We start from the raw sequence: 23,441 nt of genomic DNA, 5'->3' as shown, positions 1-23,441 counted from the left end.
TGCTCTAATTTAATGTCCCTCTGAATTTTAATCTTAAAGTAGCACATGTTTCTAAGGTGCTTTGTACCGTATTTTAGAACAGTATCTCTGGAAGTTTCACAGAGTATAGCAGGGGTGAAGCCTCGCTTTATTCCTGTCTTAACAAGCACGAGTGCAATTGCTCAAACCTGTTGCATTGTTTAAACCACAATCAGCTTATGGTGTCATTTGTCAGTGTTAGGTGAAGGACAGTTAGCTGCTAAGCATTACCGGGTTTATTATGCATTCTTTTCAAAGAAAGGTTGTAGAAAATGAAGAATTTGGCAAAGTGCCTGAATTCAAATAGAGCTAATATAAGCTGATTGCACATTTATTTAAGCAATGATGTCATATTAAAAATATATATATCTATGAGCAATAGGTTTCATCCTGGACACAGCTCATCCATCAAATGAGCTGCATATTGATAAACATGTTCTTTTAATGACTTTACACAGCAGAATCTGGAATGTATCACACCTTGCAGTTTTTCTTCCTATTCTGAAGCCAAACTTTTCAGCATTTTACGGGGCAGTTTTCAAACTTCTTCCCACTTATATTTGGTCAAACTTAGGTTGCATCGCTCTGTAAGTGTATAAATTAAATATGCGCTTTTTTTTTTTTCTTTCTTTCTTTCTTTCTTTTGGATGTGGGAAACACACTCAGCTATATTATTCCAGTTTCATTTTGTTTTCTGGTTTTGAACTACCTTCTGATTTCAGGAGATCTTGTATCTGGATGATTAAAAGGAAGAAGAAAAAAATAAAAAAAAATGTTTAGGCAGGTCTTTGGGTGTATTAGATTAAATGACCTACAATTGTCCAAGAGTTCATAAATGTGATACCTCATCTTCAGAATTTAGAAATGAGAAAACTATAGGACTTGAAGCTAGACCATTACAGCAAATTCTTTCAGTCCAAGCTTTTGAATATTTGTGTATTGTAAGATATTTCTCATAATGTAATCTAAGAATGGATGCTTTTAAACCTTATCAAGTAGACTGCATTAAGTTCTTTTGCATAACTTTCAGTCATAAATAGTAAGGATTTGAGTTTAGGAGGAACTCCAGCAGAAACTGAAACCAAGACCTAATGTAATTTGTAAAAAGATAAGGAGTGAGACATAAAAAATTAAAAAGAATAATAAGGATAATATTCGCAGGTTGTGGAGGTGGTAAGGTGGCACAAGCAAAAAAGATTAGAAGTGAAAAGGGTAAGTGAGTGCAGATTTTATGTATTTATTAGTATTTGTCGGCTTCTTGGTACTCTTAGCTCTATGCAAATCAGTGCAATTCATGGCTGCTTCCCCAAGGAACTTAAGATCAAACTTAATATAGAAAACATAGTTCAGTCACATATAATATACAGATTAGAGTTTCAGCTTCATCATGGTCCAAATATCTTGGCTTAAAAAAAAAAAGCAGTTAAAGCAGTATGTTTGATGTTTTTGTTGTTCTTATTGTTTATTTTTTTAAATTGCCTCTGCTGAAAATGGAAGTCAAAGAGAGGAGATCATAAAATATATGGCATATGATTAACCTCATTGAAGTCCAAAGGAATTATAGTTTTGAAGCATGTGGTCTTTTACAAAAGCCTGAAAATTACTGCAGTCACTGCAAGTGAAATCACCCACAGCAGTAGAGGCTGGTAAAGTACCTCATAATCTGGAATTAATCTCTTATTTTTTGTTGTTCTGTATCCCTTAAAACAAACGATAAAAGAAGAAAACAAAACAACAAAAAAAAAGGAAAACATAAAATGTAGTTTCTAGATAACCGCTTTTAAAGCTGTTAAATGTTAGATTTTAAAATATAATTTCTCTTGTATCAGTGTGGTTGAGGACCAACTGAGTGACGGCTAAAGCAGTTAGACTAGTTTAATGGGGTCCAGGACCAACTGAGTGACAGCTAAAGTGGTTAGACTAGTTTATATTCCTTATAAAGTACTTTGTGCCATATTTATGGACTATGTGTTGTACTATGCAGCTGTGTAAATATGAAAGTTCCCTCCCTGAGACTTTCCAGCAATTGCTATAGTAGTGTCTGTCTGGGTTTTCACTTGATATTGCTCATGTGGACTATTTCAGATTCCTTAAGTTCCAAGGATTTCTTGTTATTCTACAAAGATGTCATCTGACATCTTTATATCATGGACTGGTAACATTTATTTTTTATGATATGATCAAAATTGTAATTCCAATATTACCATCAAGTTAAGAAGTCTTATTGAATCTATTACTTCTGGACGTTAGCTAATCCCAAAATAATTTTAGCATCATAATTTTTTTACACATAGGGAGAAGAAAATTCAACTTCAGTCTTAGTAGATGTGAAGGCTTAGTTCAGCAAGATATTTAAATGTGTTTCTAACTTTAAACATGACTATTTCTAAGTGCTAGTTTCACAAAGCTGTTTCTTGACAAAGAAAGAAAGGAATGAAAAAAGAAAGAGAAGGAAACAAAGAAATGAAGAAGCCCCTTTGTTAAATCCTTGATTTAAGAAGTGAACAGAAAGTAATAAAATGTTGTCCCTTTATCTACTTCCTTAGATAATGTTGTGAAGCCTTGAAATATTCAATCAGATATTAAGTTATGGTTAGATAAAGATGTATTAACTTGTATTACTGTATCTTCAAACTTTTAAGTATTGATTTTGAGACCTTATTTTAATCTCATCACAGCTTTATCCTAGTGTGATTCTGTCAATTATATAGAATTATCCCTGACTCTGGAAGTATAGATCACTCTTTTGAATGCCATAATGGTTTATTAGGTAGTTTTGGAATATGAACCCATATGCTAAACAGCTGAAGGGACAGAGTTGTGAATCCTGTGTTGTCAATTACAGTGGAAAGGAGATTTCGAAGTGAAAGATTACAGCTCTGGAAAGACATATGAGGAAAATCCCTCTGTCCAGCTCACTCCTGCCTGGTTTACAATAGACATTGCAGAAGCTGTTACCCAGATTGCCCCTAATGGCAGAGTTGTACAGTAAAGATTTGTAGGTCTCCAATGACAAATATCAGAAAACGGGAACAAAAGCTACAGGCATGGCCTGCTAAGTGTTCCAAGTCTGAGATGTTTTTAACTCCAGAGTACAGAACGAGGAATGGGCCTACACTGTAGAGGTTCTGTGAAAGTATCTAAATGAGCAGATATATTATACTCTTAGTGAGTATTTCAGTCTTGAAGTTTCTGAACAAAAGATTTGAAATTTGTGGGGCAAATGGAACAGTTGGTTACAAGTTTCGATGAAAAAGTAAAAGAAAAGAATTTTGCCATGTAACACTTTTGAAAGTCCAAGTGGTCTGTGAATAACTACCCCATGTTCTTATTTTCTACAGCCTGAATCCCATGCCTCTATTAAAAGCACCAGAAACTTTTTTACATGGGAAGAGATCTCAGAATAGAAGTTGTTTCTTTTACTACTGTGTTTTTGCCCAACCATGACCTACCTGGACTACTGCTGTGTGGAAATGGTGTTGGGTGAACGCATCTGGGGGACACCACACCTGCTTTCCTAGGAAATGTAGAAAGTTGATCAGAAGCCATAGCAGAACAGGCTTCTAGATGGAGTGGTAGGAGATATGCACAGGCAGTGAAGGTGATCTGATAAGCTTGACAGCATAACACATTTTTGCATTGGCTCTTGCAAGGTTGGTATCTTGAGGGTTTACAGGCAACTAGTCCAGGGACAGAGGAATTCCTAAGGTAGCTGAGTGATGTCAAATATACTGAAGGAGACTGAAAAATCCCATGATGCTGGAACTCTGTGAAAAGACTTCTTTTTAGCCTCTTATTTAGACTTTGTAATGACTGGATAGCCAACTGAGTTCTTTTAACGTGGCACTGTGCTGTGTACACTGATGCTATTATTTTTATTATTAATGTTTTTTACATTCTTATTTGTGCCCACATAGAAAGATCCCACAAAAGCAGGCCACAGACATTGTCTTCATCCCTTTTGAAGACAAGCAGTACTGTCTAGCTAAGTGTAATTTGGGAACCTAAGAGAGCACATACACTCCAGTCTTCTGTTAGGGAAGGTCTGAAGATACAAGCTTTGTCTTCCTGTCCTGTTCCCGTGAAGGAGAACAAAAAAGTTCATTGGATTGTCAAATCTAAACTTTTTGAGGAGTTTACTGCTGCTCTAGGGTCCTTTTAAAAATCTTATAAATAACACTACTCTCAAGCCTGGAGCAGGACTAGTCTGTTCACAAGTGGGTAAAAAGAGCTCCCAATTCTTTGCATTAAAGAAAAGTTGCTAAATGTTGTTTGTTTATTGAATAGAAGGGTTTAGTAGTAGAATGTAATAATTGTCAAACAGTAGCCTAAATCCTTTGATAAACCTCCTGTACATAAGAAGATGTTGCTATGTGTTCATGTGACCTCACCTCACCATAACCTGTCAAGTGCATCAGGAATGGAGGGAGAATCCAGTAAGGGAGAAGCCTAGCTCCATGGAAGGGAAAGTTAGAAGAAGCATATGCTTTAGATCTCAGATGATTAAAGGTGGAGTTAAACAGTTTACTCTTTAAAAAGAAAGCCAGATAGGCAGTTATTTATAGGCTGTTCTGGTGTTTTTACTAGAGGATACTGAGCAGAACTGAAATTTGCTCAAAACTTCAGACAGAAGAGAGAGTGGTTTGGAGTTTACTTTCCGTCCTCCTTTAACTTTTTTTAAGGTCAACTTAAAAAGATGTACTATAAAGGAAAAACTCAGGTACTTGGCTGCTTCAGACTTTGTGAAGACAGTTATCCTAATCCCTGCGAGGACTAGCATGATCAGTTTCATGATCCTGTCACACTAGAAGGGGTTTGGTTTTGAAAGTGGAAAAAACACAGTTTCACAATAATTGTAGATACACCAAGATCAAGAAGGTAGTGCCTACCGTTTTCTCAAACATTATACTGCAGTTATGGCAGCAGATTGTTTGTCAACTGATTTTCTCTAAGACAGTCTCCTTTAGAAATCAGAGGAGATAAGAGAAGACCATGTGACTGCATATGCTAAGGACATGTATTTTTTATCTTTTGAACTATTATCATGTCATCTCTAAAGAAATAAAATTTAGTAATGAAAGTTTTTTCTCCCATATTTTTAACAGATATGTCCTCTTTCTTCTGTTTCTCCCACCACCTGATTGTAAGAATCCAAAAGAACTGTGAATTAAAACCTTGGTGGATACTTACTAGTTGTCAGTCCTTATGATCTCTCCCATATCATGCTCATTTTCAAGTGGTATGTTACAAATTCTCATAGCAATACTTCTGGACTCTTGCAATATTTTATAGGTTGACTGTTAATGATTGTTAAAACTGCTGTCTGAAAACTGCTACTATTTTTACAGAGGGAATGCAATACTCAGAAAAAAAAAGAAACGTAAGCTTTGGACTGCTTTAAACAGCAAGAAACTTAAATATTTATCATTGAGTGAACTATTGTTTTAAACAGAGGCTGGTGGCTGTTAAAACCATGAAGAAATACAAGAACTTGGAAGCCGTACTGTTGCTAGGAGGGGTAATAGCAGCAGCTTACAAAAGAAATCTCAATTTTCAAAGGAGAAGCATTTCCCAAAGAGTGAAACACTCTCTAATGTCTCCTTTAGCATTCTAGTTTTCACTTATTTTTAAATCAGTCAGTTATGCTTTATGAAGAATTCTTTTAAAATATGATCAAGTATCACAGACACAAGTCTAGAACAACACTTCTGAAGCTAGAACCATCACAAAGGATTCCCACTCAATGTCAGTATTTATACTTCACAAATTGTTTTTTCTTTTATAGTTTCAAGCTCAGATAAAGCTGCTTGATACCAGGATTTCCTAGACTAACTTGCAATTTGGCATGTTTATTTAACTGGCAAAAGAACTTATATTTTGGGGACTCTGGGCAGCAGAGTCCTTGACATTAAGTTTACAGAACTTCTGCTAAGCCATCATTTCACAGTCCTGTATATGTCTCAGATTTAACTTGTCTGCCGTTTATTCTCAGTATGTCCTTGTAGCTTACCCTGATGGCATTGCTGTCACTTACACTGGAAATAAGAGGCCAGTCTTTTCCCTGGGCTATGTGGACGTCAACAGTTTCTAAAAATAGTCATGTATTTTGTTCTGCTGCATGATCTTAATTTAGCTGAGCTTCCTGCCTTAATCATTGCTTTGTGACAGGTTTTGCCAAATCCCAGATCCTCAAACACACCATACAGCCCCTCACACCCATATTCATTTCCTGCATCAGTGTGTTGTGCTAACATTGACTTAATTTGCTTTAATTCAGTGTGTCACTGGACTTCTTTACAGAGCTTGTTCTCTTTACATGTCTCTTTTTCACCTGAATATTTCTAAAATGATAAAGAATGCTTTTAAGCAATGGTCATTCAGGTGGTACCCAAAACTAGACTTAAGTAATTTGTTTTCAGTAGGCATGTCACAAGGAGTGAACTTTGATAGTTCTGGTAATCTTGTGAAAAGATTTTAAAATACAGCAGAGTTACCATAACCATATGACTGAAGATGTAAGGAAAGTATCTCTTAATGCGTCCCTGACCCTATCTTCTCAATATTACTACTTATAGTCAGCTTATCCCTAAGATTTGTATTACTTCTCTTTCTCCAAGTTTAATCTTTTGTTTCCCAGGTCTGCTGAGGGTAGAGAGGGAAAAAAAACCCCAACAAAATGTAAAGAAATTAGGTTCTTTCATATACCTAAAATACCTTCCCTCAGCTTACCAGTCATAGTTACAATATGGAATACTATTGATTAAAAAAATAAAATTTATCTTGGTACATATGGTTTTGATCAAGCTGACTTTTATATAAGAACAGTTTTGAAAAATAATATGTAATGGGGAAACACAAATAATTTTTCAAAAAACATGTTTCCATCTTCCCCTCCTTCACATCTTTTTCTTTCCTTGGCCTTCTTCATATCGACAGTCTCTTCCCTTTTCTCTCATGTTTTTCTCTCTCCTTTTTATGCTTTTCCCACTTTCATCGGTCTTCTTGGACTGGCATTGTGCTACATTTATTAATACACACACTTTGTGGATAGTTTGGAGAATTTTATTTCGTACTTCCATTATCTTGGGGGAAAAGTATGCTGAAAAAGGACCCTATACCTCCCTCTAGTTTCATATCCCCACAGGGTGAGGGGATGGTTTTTAGACTATAACCTTTCTATTCCCTGAAATAGATTTTAAAGTGAATAAAGGAATTATGACCTGAACTCTGTCGTCTCCCCTACTCTCTTGACTGAGAGCGTTGAAAAGTAAAAAGGAAGAGCAAAACTCCTGCTTTGCTTCAGTGACTGTGTCTGAAGTGCAGAAGTTCTTTGGTACAGTTTAGTGTACCAATATAGATATACAGCTACTATACCTGTGATTTTGGGAGATATCAATGGAATTTTTTAAACATGAATCCCATTTGATTTCAAGACTTATGTTTAAAATCTTTCAGATAAGTTAAAATTTAGAAAATACTTGAATTAAGCATAGCTATGCAAACTTAAGCGATAATATTTTCTTGTATACACTATGACTTGGTTTCAGTTACACAATCACAATCTAAATTTTCCGCTGGAACCCACTTTAAAAAAAAGTTCATGTAAAATGTAACCCATAATGAGGTATCTTCTGGTACTCTCACATGTAGGCTTGGAAGCTTTAGAGCTGTCATTTGAGCTTGTGTACTAGTGGCTGTAATGTTCTGCCACTTTTTCTGAGTTTCCAAAAGATAAAGCTCCTAGTTTATGTTTATCATTATCAATGAAACTAGCTTCTGTCATTGAGGGTAGTTGCATAAGACAGCCTACATCCATGGTACTGCCTTATCCTCCGAAGTAGAGTGGCTGTGTAGCCTGTTGTTTTGGAGAGTACTAGTTCACATGGACTAAATCCATATAAGGGTCCATACTAACAGCTTGATGATACACACAACAAGTTTGCTGACATTGATTAATTTTAGTATTCTGTACAGTAAAACAGGTGTAATGCTACCATGGCTGTGGAATTTTGATCTGATTTTTGGGTACCACTTCCCTGGAGGCAAGTGCTCTATGGTGGTTACAAACCTTCATTTTCACTCTCTTGAAGGTTGTCTCCTTCCTCATCCCTCAACATGCCTATGGCCCAAAAGCTTCCACAGTTTGGCCTAACCTAACTCCTTTCTGTTGATCTACCAAGTTTCAGATTCCCTTCCATATTCTTCTCATTCTATTCCTGGTAACACTTTTTCAACATGACTTCAGCATCTTCCAGTCTGCTTGACTGTACAGTTCAAATTTTCATCATCTTCTCTCATCTACATTTAGTGGCTCTCATCTACATTTAGGGGAGTGTGAAAGACAATGATAGGAGTTACTGATATTAGTCCCACCCATATTATGATAAGATTGCATCGTGAGTGTGTCCAAGACTTTACAGACAAAGAAAAATTTCTTATGACTTTCAATTCTTGGCATCCTCAATCTCAATGAGCTCAAGAACACATTAAGTAAAATCTATACTGAGCAGTCATCAATGAGGTAGAAAATGAGATAACCAAAATGAGTAATTCCCACGAAGGTGACTGATTAAATAGGGATGGCACCTATAGCTGTCCACCCACGTCTGCCCTGCACAGGTATCATTGTGTGGCAGCTCAGTGTTCCTGGACCAGCACATTTTACCACTAGCCAGTGTCTGTCTGAATCAACCTCAGTTTTTAAAAGTGTAGCAGGCTGTATTTGGTCTTTCTTTGCAATTTACTGCTATACCCCTATGGCAGGATTAACAACCTGAAGGAGAGGGCTGTATGGACAGCTGGAGTGACCATTTCACCATCCCAGTCCAATCCAGTCCCACACAGAAAAATTTTCAGTTAAGGATGCTGCTCTCAGAGGGATATTTTCTGATTAGCTTTAAGTGTTTCTCACTACATACTTAACTTTATTTTAATTTTACAGTACTTTAAGTGCTGTGTTTTCCTATGTGGCATATTTTGCATGTCTCAAGTTCTCTTTTTATACATTTTGACAATATACTACTTCAGGAAGAGTTTGACAATAAATAAACTTGACTTGATGATATTACAACAGTACTGCTACAAATTCCTGCTTTCTGGATTCCAGAGGAGTTAAAGAGGCTTTTGCTGCAAACATATAAAAACTCAAGTGGAAGATCTAATTATATTGATTAATTTTGAGCCAAGTTATTGGTATTTGTTTTCCATAAGTACTGAATCCTTATATATAGAAGTATCTGCTATGAAAAAAAGAGAAATGTGATGAAGACTGTGCAAACCATGACCATGATATGTCTGATGGCTAGAATTTCCTAGTTCATGCACAGTATTATTCCACCTTCCTTCACTGGCAAGTATTTGAAATAGATTACTTTTTTCCTTAACTTGAGGAAAACTAATGTTTCAGTAGTCTTTATAAGTGACTTTGCAGATAAGGCAACACTGTAGCAGCAACTGCAATAAGCCTTGGCTACTCTCTATGCCATAGCTATGTTGTCCCAGAGATGACAAACAAATGCATGATCTTTAATGGTGACCACTGGAAGTGTGTGCATGCTTGTTGTCATACGAATTCTTAGATGGGAAGGTCACTGTTGATTACAGAACCTGGTAGTAGAAACTAAGTTGCAGTTCAGACTTCAGTCTAAAGCTGTCAAATTGTCACTTAATCACAATAATTTAAATATTTTTATCAATCAATTTTTCAAATTATTCCTTGTATTTTTTGTGATTAACTTGCTTATTTATCGAAAATCTGTAAGTTCATACTTCAGAAAAGGAACAAAGAAAAGCCTATGAAGAAAATCAGTGACATTCAAGGATCAATGACCTGACACAGTAAACAAAGCAATTTGTCTAAGCTGCAGTACAACACAGAGATGCCTTAGTCCACTTTAAAAAAGAAATCTGGGGTCTTGCTCCTATAATCTCCAATTTGTTCTGTTCTCTGATCTTTCCCCTAGGTGATTCTGATACCAGAGTTTAGTCATTTAAATACAGTGTCTCAGCAAAGAGTGTTGATTTAATGAAAATAAGAATACCTGGTTTCTTCTGTTCTGCCAGCTTGCACTGACTCAGTGTTATCTCACAGCTTCTCAAGCTGCCTCTCTGCCCATCTTCCTGGGTAGCTTCCAGGCATATTCTCCAAACCTTTTTACTCCTGATGATAGCCCAATTCCATTTCCAAGTTATCAGTGAGAAAACTGACTAGCAGTTGCAAAAACAGCGATGATGGTAATTACTAAGTAGAAAGCAAGCTCAAATTCAAATATCAATATGAAAACAAACACTGAATGCTAAATGATGCCATTTTTTTCATTAGGCTGTTGTGATTTCTGTTACCATCTCTGTGGAAAGGACTGATAAAGTCTAGTGTCCTTCACTGCTGCATTTGAGATCCCATCCCAACAAGGTATCTACTTCTATCTGAACCGCTTAGGAGCTTCTGCTACAAATCCAGAAGACGACTTGTATTCACATCTGTGGACATAACAGGAAAGCAACTTAAAACACTGCCACTGCTCTATCTCAAACCAAATACAAATTTATTACATTGTGGTATATAATCTGGTAATTTAAAAAATAATAGATAGTGTTTTGATTTTGTGAATGAAGAATAGGGATATTCTTTTTAGTACTATGAATCATTTTATAAAAACAAATGATAAAATAGAATGAAAATGTTTTGACCTTACTCAACTAATTTTAATCCCATCAAAATGAGGAAAGGTCAAAATCAATTATTGTTTTGGTTATGAAGTTTCAAATTAAACTTGTTTTTTTTTTTTTTTTTGTCCTGGAGCAATTTAAAATTACTTGGCATTTTGTTTTCATTGAAGTTAATGAAACTTCTTAATTTCTCTGAGATTAGATTTTGCCATTTCTTTCAGTTATGTTTATGCTGTTAGTTCAAGCTCTATCAAGACATGCTAGAGTTTGTGATTCAAACTGTAGCATATGAGCAGAAATGGTGTCATATCTGTTGAGAAACCCTGGTTTGCACTTTCCTTTGTATGTGGGAAACATTTCAGTCAATTAACAAAATGGAAATATATGTTACTTCATACACTTGTAAACTGGAAGTAAACCATATTCATATTCATTTGATTCAATTAACATCTTCTGTACTAAGTCTAGTATCATGTTTTTTCTTCATTTAATCTGGTTTAATTTTCATTATTCATTGTGCATTATTATTTTAGGGTTTTTTAAGCAGGATTTTTACACTGTATCAACAGCAGTTAATTTTAAACATTTTTTTTTAAGTTGATAGGGCCACATTTGTATACAGAAATGGAAGCATAGTTCTGTTATCAGTGAGGAAAGATAGATTATGTGCTGGTATTGCATTCATAGTTTTTTAGTCTGAATCTGAAATGGCAGAGCTAGGATTAGCGGGGATTTTGTGACTGAGTTTTGTGAAAACAGTATCCAGTTCCTAAAGAAATGTATTTAACCCAAACACCAATTTCACTAAGTGTATTTTACCAATCCCTTTGTATATAAGCTGCATACATTTGCTTAGTCTGTGGATATACAAAACTCAAAAATATTTGGTATGCTTATTTAATTTTGTGGTCGTACTTATTTTTTGCACTTCCCCATTTGTGAATCAGTTTATATCAATCCAACTTGTTTTGCTCACGTAGGAAAATTTTAGAAACTTTTATGATTATTTAAGTATATATAAATGTAGTTATTACCACATGATTCTGAAGTCTAGTTTCTCTGGACCTCACAGGGCTAAATGTGTGCTTTATTATATGAGCTGTTGAATAAATGTCCTAAGCTGGAGGTAAGGCAAAGACAAAACTTAGGTTAAATTGTGACCTTGTCATTAAGTATTATCTTACCTGGTTGTTAATTTGAAAAAGCATGCTCAGTATTTGAAGAAGTGGAAGCATTCCTGTATTTAGCTTACTTTATTATTCAAAAAATTACCAAGAACCTTGCAAATTAAAATCTCCTGAAGGTTTATAACCATTAATCTATTTCTTTACCTCCTTTAGGAGATTAGTACAATGTTTTTAATTATTATTATTTTTATTTTTTTTTAACTTAAGAGAAATCAAAAGATGCCATATGATGTGGAAAGTCTCACTCCAAACTATTAGCATTAGGCATAATGCCAGAGGCATGAAATTTATATTTGACTGGGAAACAGTTGTCTTGGCAGAGGAATGCCAGTATCTCTTTTATAAGGAAATTCTGTGTTGAGAGATAATGCAAGGAAAAAACCAGACTGTAGCGCCAGATAGTCAGAGAAGAACTTCTGTTTGTCTTTGATACAAGGCACTGTTATTTAGGCAAAACTAAGAAATGGTCTAAATCATGAAACAGTTCATGCAGCCTCCAGAGTAGTTAAGAATAAGGAGGCATTTAGTCCCTGCTTGGGCTCTGACATCTGTGCTACCTCTTTGGAATTATATTATATTCATAATTATATTCAAACACTTCTAGTGAATCACCAAAAGGTAATATTGGAAAAGCAAGAAATCAGACAGATTTTTTTTTTTTTTTCTGGCAACATTCCAGGCTTTAAGCAAAAGCCAAACTTTCCTGTTCCAGTTTGCCGTAGAGCATTTCATATAAAGACATGCAGTAGCAGCCTATAGGCATTTAACCTCTCCATTTTGAGATGATTCTTCCGTCATACTGCTTTTGCCCTCTGAAAGGTTGCATGTTGCATTGGTTTTTTATTTTGCCATTTCCATCAGGTTGCTTTTGTCAAGCCAGAACAGACTGGCTTACTCGTTAGGTCATTTTGTGGGTGTTTGTTCTGCGGGGCACTAGATAGTTGTTGGTGCAAACAGTACTGGATAAACAAACGGGAGCTCAAAATATGTTCATTCAGTTAGTACTGCCTTGTGGCTCACTGATTCTTGAAAAAAATGATATTTATACAGTGAATCCTTAATTGGGCTTGCTGATTAAAAATACTTTCAACTAAAATAATAAGTGATGACTGGTAGGTACCTATCATTCTTGTTTTAACAAAGGTAAAATGAAATGAACATTAAAAACCTTGTTGGATACTAATTGACAACTTCAATTCTTTTGAAGCATGAGCTTTGCTAAGAGCTGGACATTTTGTTAAAATGCTTTGTCAGGTGCTTATTTTCCTCACTGCCGAAGAAGTGCATAGCTTTGGTGAGTTCAAAGTTCATTGAAGTACAGGCAGTTTAGGGGCTTCCAGCTTTATGAACATCTTTCAACTTCTATTAATTTATTAAAGCTGTAGTTCTGTGCAAGGGATCCTGCTTCACGTATTAAACTCTATGAGGGAAGTATGAGGCTGTGTTTGGATCTAGGGCCTATCTGCTGCCAACTCATTGAGAAATTTTGCACCAGATGAGCCCAATGTGTTACTATTGTAAATTATTAAAAATTATTATGTTAAGCGAACATAACTCAGTGTTCAGATGAAATATAATTCAAGTGTGCTCAAAACCAGTAACTGAATAGGGTTTTATTAATCTGTGGTTACTAAACTGCTCCCTTGAATTACTGTGCTGTCTGCATGCCTCTGACCACTCTTTCAGTACTTAAACACCTTGTGGCAAGCTGGATAGAATGAAGACGCCTTCATGGAATTTGCATTTAAAGTAATGCCTCCTTTTTCCCCAAAATATTTTTCTTTTGCTTAAAGCACAAAGAACCAGCTATGCTACATGTATGGATAATTTCTAAGCCTTCCTTCCCTATTTATGATAGGGTTTTTTTTTTAACTATTACTTAAAAAAAGAGCCCCTGCAAGATTACAAATGTGTATGTTTCATTTCCTAACACACACAAAAATGACAGATATGATTTCCTTCAGACATCTCCAAAATGTTGAGCGCAAAAGATGTTGGTAAGAATGGAGGCAGGAGAAGGACTTGAAAAGGCAAACATGAAGTTTAGTAGTGAACTACTATGACAATTAGTTGCAGATCTGACATTTGTGCCTTTGAAATGTGGTTTTAGTCTGTTTCCCAATTAGCAATTCAGGCCGTTCTCAGACAATAAGAATTTCTTGTGACTTATGTCCAGCAAGTAAGTATACAAGCTGCAATGATACCCTATGCTAAATTAAATTGCATTTGATAATACATCATTTCTCCATGAACTTGTTATTTGTGCATACAATATTTTATTCTTTGCACCAGTAACCTTGAGAATGAAGTATTTCCTACTATTGCTTCAATAGTATTTTATTTGGCTTATGGTATTCCCAGCACTTTACAAAGTGTTTCTTATTACTGTTGTGTGCACATGAAATTTTCTTTTTGTTTGCTATCTTATTTTATTAAGTATACTGGAGTATTCAGTCATGGAAGTACTTTGTGAAATTCCATCTATTATACCACTGGAATATGACCTGATTTATTATAAGAAGATCAGAGCATAGCTCAAGTGCTCAGTGCATTATCCTAAATGAAGCTTTGTCTCTGAGGGCTGCCATAGCCTTCAACTTTACTGGTATGTTTTAGCCATTGATTTCCCTTTAGAACACAAATGCCGTAATAATACTGCTCGGTAAATGTTTCTTCAGTATTGAATAACTGCTTGTTCCGTCAAGAGGGTGTCAAATTCTGTTCCCAACCTGTCTATCATGTGTTACTTCCTGTACATCTATCAGCAGAGATGAGCTAAGTAAGTTTTGGAGGAAGTGCAGATTGCAAATCAAGTCGAAAGGAAGGAAAGTAACTTTTCAAAGCTTGCTTGTTTACATATCTTTGATTGCAGTGGCTCCGAACCCTTTCAGAGGAAGCCTCACTGCTGTTGGAGCCATTCTTTCTCTCTGAGTAATGCACGCTGCTCATGCCTCCCCCTGTGCTTGCACTCCCTACTCTGTCCCGACATTTGTGTTGCTGTTTCCTCTGCACCTCATCCCTTCAAGGCCCCAGGCAGCTCCTTTTGCACGTTCTGGAGCACAGTTTGTCCCGAAGCAACCTAAGGGTGGGGAGGGACAGAGAAAAATCAAATATTTAGGCTGAAGCGGGCTGTGGGCCGGTAACAAGTGGGCTGTCTAGGGAAGAATGAAAGAAGCTCCTAGGAGAGCTGGAAAGATGCTCAGGTGAAAGAGGCTGTGATTTGAAGGTAAGGAGATTGCAGAGGTCAGCCAGGGGCTGAACAGGGGATATCTGTCAGCACTGGGTGTCATGGTGTATCATTTTACAAATGTTTTATTTTTAAAATTACTTGGTTTTATATTTTCTGCCTTTTTTCATGTATTACAAGAGGAGACAACTACTAATTATTGAGGCATTTTACCAGTATAAGATCATAAAATTTCTGCATGATACATGATATGTATTCCTGTAATTTAATCATCTAGCGTATTTACTCGGAGTGTAAATGCTGGAAACATTGATGTTTCTGAGCTGATTTATGAGGTAATGCACTTTGTAATCAAACCTTCTATGTGCTGTTTCTAAAATATCAAGTGTTATAAAATTGCTGATAGTCAGAAAAAGAACATTGATAATGGGCTTAAATTCTCTGTGTGCAGCCACAGATGAGAATCGGTAGGAAACAGAGTGATATGGAAGCAGTGGCAGCTATATTGCAAAGATTAGTAATGGAGTTGTTGAATGCCTGAGAAACAGGTACACTCATTGCAATGAGTATGATTTTGTGTTGAGAATTACGTAGTTCCAGGTTTACATTTCAGACAGTATTTTAATAGTAAAAGCTCGTCATGGATCATGAAAAATTTCCTCTAACCAGCTTTCCCAGAGGAAACTGTGTGTAACCTTTCTGTGGGAAAAAGTGAAGTTATTTACGTAAGAGGTGGATGTCAGGAGAGCATTGGTTGTGTATTTTATTTTACCTATTTGTAATTTAGCCTATAGGGAAAAAAGGAAGTATCACCAAGGTGACTGGCAGGTAGATTCACCGAGTATCAACAGGTAGTGGGAGGCAATATTTATAGTTTGAGGACTGTCTCTTTGAAGGCCAAGGGCTCTGTTTCCCATGACAGACCTCAAGACATAGGACACAGAACTATGGGTCCTGCCTTTCAGAAATAATGTCACCCAACATACTAAACATGCTAGAGTTAACAGCAGTGGTGTTAAAATGTTGGGTGTTTTTAAAGGGCTTAGAAAAAGGGATTTTAAGAAGGGATTTAAAGGGTTTTTCAATAAAGACATTGGTTTTCATGTGAAGCTTCATACTTCTAAGATTGCTAAATTATTATCTGAGCAAAATTAAAAGTTATTTTAGGTCATGAGCTGTATATACAATAAGCTGTGATGCTGGGAATCCTAGTTGTTCCTGACTTTTTTTCTACATGGTAATACAAATATTTCAGAAGTAAGTAAATAAAAGCATAATACATAAAAACAAGAAAAAGAAGAAAATGGAGTAATACTAAGTTGTGGAAATTTCCTTGCTCAGATAGGATTTAAATCAAAGAGTAGCTAAGAAAGAACCAAAGAGGAATTGTCATTGACTGTGGAACAAAAGTTGCCCAAACCCAAACTTTGCAGGACTTTTATTAATAAGGTAGAACATAACATAAATGAATACACTTTTGACTGCAGTAGGAGTTACTGACCTGACATAATCAGGGCCTGAGAAAGGAAAACACTGTGCAGTACTTCAGTTTATATTTTAAAGATACGTAAGTTTATAGTTCCAGAAGGCTAAAAGGTCCTCAGAATACTTTGCTAAAGTGAGTAAGGCCTTTTTCCCACTTCAGCTTACTCAGCACCTGGGAAGAGAGTTCATAAAAATTACAAGGAAATATACTTCATTGCACAATGACTGTTCCACCAGAGAGAAAAGTCTTAAAGATTGTAATAGTGACCTTGTTTGTTATGAGCACTTTGAGAGCAAAATTACAGATCTTTATTGGATCTTGGTGCTCTTGTAAACCTTATAAGGAAGGAATGATGATGGATCCCTTTTAAATTCCTATATTGTAAACTAGCCAACCTAGGCTAGCTCTGCTAGAAATTAGCCTAGAGCACAGGCTGTGAACGAGGCAGAGCTCAGTAAATACAGAACATTAACCTCATATGCGTGCATGTGCTTGGATTTCATAAAACTGCATCCAGGGCTGCAAAACAAATTAAGAGACTTAATGAAGAGATTACAAGGTTTTATTAATATTATTAGGACTTACATTTTTGTACTATGTGAGGTATAGGTTTTTAATTGTGTTTTAAACTTAGGCTAATGGGGCAAATTTTGTGTTGGAGCTTTGAGTACTCTATTTATGTGAATAATTGTAAGCACATAATTAACATAGAATAGCAATAAAATGCTTGATGGAGAGGATTTTGTTACAGGTTTCGTTTCTCCAGCTGTTGAATGAAATGACTGTTTTGCCCAGGAAGTGTTTACTGGAAATGTTATTGGCTGATGCATGAGTATTTCTATTGCAGAATCAGCAGCAGGACTCTGTTGTTATCCTCAGATAGCAGCCTGTTCCAGTGGCTTTATCTCATAAATAAATGAATGCATAAATGTGTACTGGGATGAATACACTTTAGGTAAAGGCCAGGCAAAGTAATAATCACAGGATTTGGTGTGACATTTTGCCAGCACTCACACAGATTCCTGACTTTTCTAACATTTGTTTTTTTCAACTCATAAATTTTTCCACAAAGTATGCACACTCTTAAATGACACTGGCTTCCTTGGAGAGATTATGTATGTTAATAAAAAGTGAGACAAAAGGTTTTGATGCATTATGGTTTTTAATTAGGGGAGAAAACAAAAAAAACAGCAGTCTTTTAGAAGAGGGAGGGTATTCTGAAGAGCAACACTTAATTTTCTCCATTTTTGTTACTTTTCACTATGCTCTGACTTTTGGGGGGGAAAAAAAAAAGCACAAAAAAAGAAATTTATGCTTGCAATACGAAAAGGAAGTTTGAATGCCCCGTGGACGGGAGGAGGTTGTGGGAACATAAGCATTGCTTTGATTATACTCTATGAAACCAGGTTGTGTACTTTATAAGAACCAGGAATAACTTACAAGACCTTATGCTTCCTAATCCTGTTGCAACTTTGATCATTTATCTTTTTAAGCAATGACTATAACCGCACCTAACAAAAAGAAGTGCAATTGCTGAGCTCAGTCAGATAACTTTTATGTTTTGCAATATCTTTTTCATTCTAATGAAATCTTTCTCTCCATTTTAGACAAATATCACTTGCTGTGTCATAGCACATGGATTTCAGGACCGCCTGTGAAGAGGTAGGATCAGATATTTTTCTTTTCAAACAATAATAGAATCAAAATCAATGAACTTTTAGTCCTTTTTATATGCAAAATCCCTTTTTTACCCTTTTTTCAGAAATGAGAGGAATTATATAATCAGATATAAGTTATTCAGCTGATCGCTTTATGGTGGCAGACAGACTTTGTAGTAGAAGATGAAAGAATTTGCCCAGGTGTATTCATCACTAGCCCTCACTTCTGTCCATTCCAATTTACCCCTTTAGGCACAATGTGGGTGCAGGTAGCTATGTTTTGTGTGAGCTTTGCTCTTAGTGAAGTGTTTATATCTGACAGCCTGTACATGAAGAAAAACATCAATGGAGCCAGAAATCTGTATAGCACTGTTCAGCAAAATCAAGGGGGAAATGTAGAAGTATGGGAAAAAGGTAGGTGGGGAGAGAGGGGAAGCTGTGAAGATGACCAAAATGAAAAGCAATTCCATTCTGATTTGATGAGGTAAGACAGTTATTTTTGCTTAAAATAGGTATAGTTTCATAATGTCAATGCAAAGTACTTCAGTCCCCCTCCACTAGAGATAGGGGAAGTGCTTTGCTTTCTGTGTTCATGCTAACTTTGCCCTAAAGAAAGTAAATGGGATGTATTTGTAGATATTAAAAAGGGCATCTTATTTACTCAATGACTGTCTATGAACAAATCGTTTTAATGCATTTTCACAGCTTCAGCAATTGAGACACAGTGAGAACCATTTACACCAAATTGCGTAATGATGTCAATGCATTATGATGATTAAAAAATCATCTGGAGACCCTAAAGAAGCTCCTTTAGCTTTTAGATTAATAAAATTAAATGAAGTGGATTCAACCTCAGTTTTTCTGCTTTGTGTAAAATGAGCTTTGTGCCACAGATTCAGTGGTGTAATTTCCAAGAAATTCTGAAAACTATGACTACATCTTTCCTCCCAAGCTAATCAAAGTTAATAAAATATAGACTTTCAACCTACTTTCATCAAATGCCTATGTCTAAATAAATCAGCAGCAGCCTTATGCTTACACATAATGTAATTTTTAAGTAAAACCTCAGCACTATCATCATTGTAAGGCATCATCTACTTTGGGTTTTGTTTGGGGGAAAATGTATTGAGCTGGATCTGAAGCCCAAGAGAGGAGAGGCTGCTGCAGCTCCGTGCCCCGAGATCCAACCAGTAGTGAGGGTGAAGATGTATCCCCAGTAGGCATATGCACACAGAGCACACATATACACTACATGTATCCATATATATGTATATACTTATGTACATGACCAGTCGCGCAGATCACATACCGACACGCAAAGCACTCGCACACACAGACATCACCAACAGCCTCATCCTGCTCCCCTCTCTGGCTGAGCAGGATGGAAGTCCACTCATGAGAATATATGTATATGTATGTACAGTGTGGATGCCTCCAGCAGTGGGGCTTAGACAGTCTGCCCAGCAGCTGCCCCTGGATCCCAGTCTTCCCAGTTGCTGGCATCTGGGCATAGGAGCCCGTGAGGCTTCAGCACCTCTCCAGTGGCTGGTACAGACCATCACACACTCATGCACACAGACAGTCACACACCACAGGATCCTTCACCCAGGAAAAAAATTAGAAAGGAATTTAAAAAGAGAATAGGACAGACTGCGCTGATCAGGCTCAGGGCATGACCGGACAAGCATACTGACCAGAAAACTATTTACATGTGACCAACCCCTTTGTATCCCCTTAATCCTCTATTTTCCCCTACTTGTTCCTCCCCAAATCACTGAATCCCTTTCTCCACCTTTGGTTCTTCCCCTAGATATCCCATAATAAGTCCTGTGCAATCCAAAACTGCATCCCATAATGTGTCCCATGCCCCTAGGCAGTGACCCTCGCTCAGTCCAAAAGTGCTCTGGCATTTTCTTATCACAATGGGTTTCACACCTGGACACTGGGGCTGAGGCTGTCCTGGGACAGCCCTAGGAGGGGACCAATATTTAGTTATTCTGGATTCCATGCTCTTTTCCCTCACTGATCAGCAAATGTATCCATTCTACTGGTTCTTGTACTTATTCAACAATTTCCAAACCATAAGACTATCCAGCTCCTCTTTTAGCCTTTAGCCTGAGCTTTCTGAACTTTACAAGAGCATAAATCGTAGAGTGACTGGATTCTTTAAATGCTCTCCTGTACTCACTTGACCTTATTCTATATTCTGTATCTCTTGGAAGATAACCTCAGCCTCTGATATAGTATTGTCCTCTGCAGTGAAAGTACCGTTCTCATGAAACTGAAGACTTGGGATGATTATAATGCATTAGAACATTTTCCCCTTAGATACTTTTTTTTTTTTTTAAAGTTGATATTTTCCATGTACATTGTGAACAAGCTGCATGAACAGCTTTCTAATTTTTCTAACTTTCTAACTTTTGAAATCTCATCCTTTACTTCTATTAGCTTGGCTTTTTTTTCCTAATATAACTCCAAACTTATTTAGATTTGTAAATATCCCATTCATTTTTATGCATATAATCTATTCATCTGTTTTTACAGTACTGTCCATTGTTTCTTTGAAGGATTAATTTGAATTGGTAAACTGTTTGTGTATCCTCTGCTTTATGAATCCTATGAATATTCTTGTAGACTTCACAAACTTTATAATTTGATACATTCTGTTGTTCACAGGTCTAGTGACCTCTGTGAAAACATCCTTCTTGTTGGGGTTTTTTTGCCTGCCACAGGATGTGTTTTAATTTTGAAGCAGTATTTTGACTTCCTTGTGACTTTCTGTCATAAATCTTGTTAAATACTATTCTGGACTGTTTCTAGTCACATTTATGCCATTTTCTGATTTACACATTTCAGCCTAAGCTGATGATTTCCTTTGTTTATAAATGCTGTCAAATGGCAATGCTGGGTTTTCTAATACCTTGGGTTTGTGGTTTTTTTCTTAAATCCAGCTTCAACTCATAATTTAATCCCAAAATCACAAGATGGAAAATGACTGGCAATTTACAATGTGAGAATGTCATGTAATGGGTGAATTAAATTTGAAGAAATATGCATGTTCTCACAGTAGCCTTCAGTTTTATGTTATCTTATGATAACAAAATACATATTTCTTTTCAAATGTCTAATTTACATGTTGAATTAATCAGACTGTATGAAACCAGGAAATTCTCTGCAATTCATTATTCTTTCAAGAAAATCACTTATGAAGAATGCCATAGTCAAATACTTTCCTGGCAAATACCTGGCAAATCAAAGAAAAAGAAGATTAAGTCAAAATTCAACATTTTCCTGTGGTTCTTTCAGGTTGGAGTGTAAAATTCATGTGCAGGAATGGACTTGCTATCCTTTGGATTGGAAAATGTTGGTATCTGATAGAAGAGGCTCTGAATGACAAGCTGAACACATCTCTCTGTATCTGGGCTGCATTCCAATTTTTGACAATATAAGTGCTTTTCACTTACGCTAGCAACACGTCCACAGAATGAGTAGCTGGGCCATTTAAAAAACATCCTTTATATGGGTCTGACACATATTCCTATCTCTTGTATTCATTGCCATTACCACCTTATACCTCTGATTCAATTTCCCTTTTTATTATTATACTTGCAATTATAAAGCAGTGACAGGCATATGTCCAAATACTCAGAGGTCAGCCTCAGTTCAAATAAGCATCCAAAAGTGTAGATATTCATCTGAAGTGAACTACATACATATTTAAGGCAGTTTCTGCAACACATGCTCCTTACTGGTATCAGATTCTTGATGGTAGAAATAAATTTCAGGGCTTAAAACTAAATTGCAGAGGTTTAATTTATTTTAGGACATACCAGCCCAAGCAGAAACTAAAAATCCAGGCCACCTTGCATAGAAAGTGCGAGAGAGTTTTTTCTCTTCCTTTCTTCCACTGGTTCACGGACTAAACTGTTCTGGGATGTCTGTTGAAGTCTTCCTACTGATGTGAAACTAGAAGACACAAAGCTAACCAAATTGTTTTATTACCATAAGGTAAAAGAAATAGATAAAATAACATAAAGAAAAAGATATAGTCATGCCTGGAAAACTAATGAAGAATATTTAACATTGCCTGAAATACTGAATAAGCCTCCTCCAGAACAAAACAGAGAAAATTTTATTTTTTTTTTCTTATCATAAGTTACAAGGAAAGCAACAAATAGGGAAAAATGTAAAAAAAAAAAAAAAAAATCTTCAATAGAAAACCTGCCAGTAGCTTTATTTAGGCCAGATAAATTAAAAAATATTTATGTTGGAAGTCCTGCAGGAAACTGACTTTGAAGTCAATAGGTAACTTTAAAGATGTTTCTCATACAGTCTTAATTTTGATATATGTTTGGTGGAGACTCTGCTGCTAGCATAAATGTATAAACTGTAGTTTTCATGTGTATTTCCTCTGAAATTAATTCTTAAATATTTGTGAAGGCCGTATATATTGCACCAAGCTGTTTATGGTATGTAAACTTTTCTAAATTAGGGCCAGATCTTATACACAGCCAATATGGACAATGTGCTGTAAGTCAGGGTATAATGGAAAGAGGTTTTTTAAACAACCTTTATTCACTGCCTTGCTGCTAATGATCTGAGTGTGACCATATTCTTTGTAGAAGCAATCTGCCTTGAGGGCCCTGCCAACCTATACTGTTCTCTGATAGTGATCTGAAGCAGGAAGTTCAAGACAGACTGGTGTGGCAAAGCAAAGAGGGATCAGTTTTCAGCCCCTCTTGTAGTTATATTAGTTCAGGAACAGTAAGCAGTTTCTAAACTCCTGCCAAGGACATCAGCTCTTGCCACATCAGTGTTCTTATCTAACTCAGCTTAAAAGGGTGTAGAATGAGATGACAGAGGCAGTACCGTGCAGGTGTAACATTCACTGTGTCTGTCACTTAGGTACCGCTACCTTCCTTCATCACTGCTTTTACTTGAAGTCACTGACTCCTCTCCCGTATGGAAACTCATTCTTTCACCATGGTATATTGCTTCCACATCCATTCCTTAGCCTACGTCATCCACTTCATAAACATGTGCAACTTCAAACACTCAGTTTTCTCGCCCTCTTTACAACAGGTGCCAAACTCTATAAATAGGATGAAGAAAGTAGGATGGTATAAATGTAAGCAGGGTGATGTTCCTGGCAATTTTGGCTCAAACATAGTCAAGGTGTATTGGCTTAACAAACTGTTATCAGCTGAACTATGCTTCTCTATCCGTGTCTGCTGTAA

General features: G+C 36.3%; 1 protein-coding gene across 1 annotated transcript in view; it reads left to right on the top strand.

Moving 5' to 3' along the window:
• Positions 1 to 18,181: 18,181 nt before the first annotated feature.
• The window catches only part of SNTG1 (syntrophin gamma 1), a gene marked incomplete at both ends in the record, with an annotated part of 163,496 nt that continues 158,236 nt past the window's right edge, over positions 18,182 to 23,441 (top strand). The window contains one exon of the mRNA XM_082310700.1: positions 18,182 to 18,208. Coding sequence (XP_082166826.1) covers positions 18,182 to 18,208 — 27 coding nt within the window. The remainder of the gene's footprint in view (positions 18,209 to 23,441) is intronic.

Source organism: Platalea leucorodia (assembly GCF_965183815.1).
Source record: "Platalea leucorodia genome assembly, chromosome: 1".
Lineage (NCBI taxonomy): Eukaryota > Metazoa > Chordata > Aves > Pelecaniformes > Threskiornithidae > Platalea > Platalea leucorodia.
The sequence above is the reverse complement of the archived record's forward strand: the minus strand, read 5'-3'. Positions and strand labels throughout refer to the sequence as shown.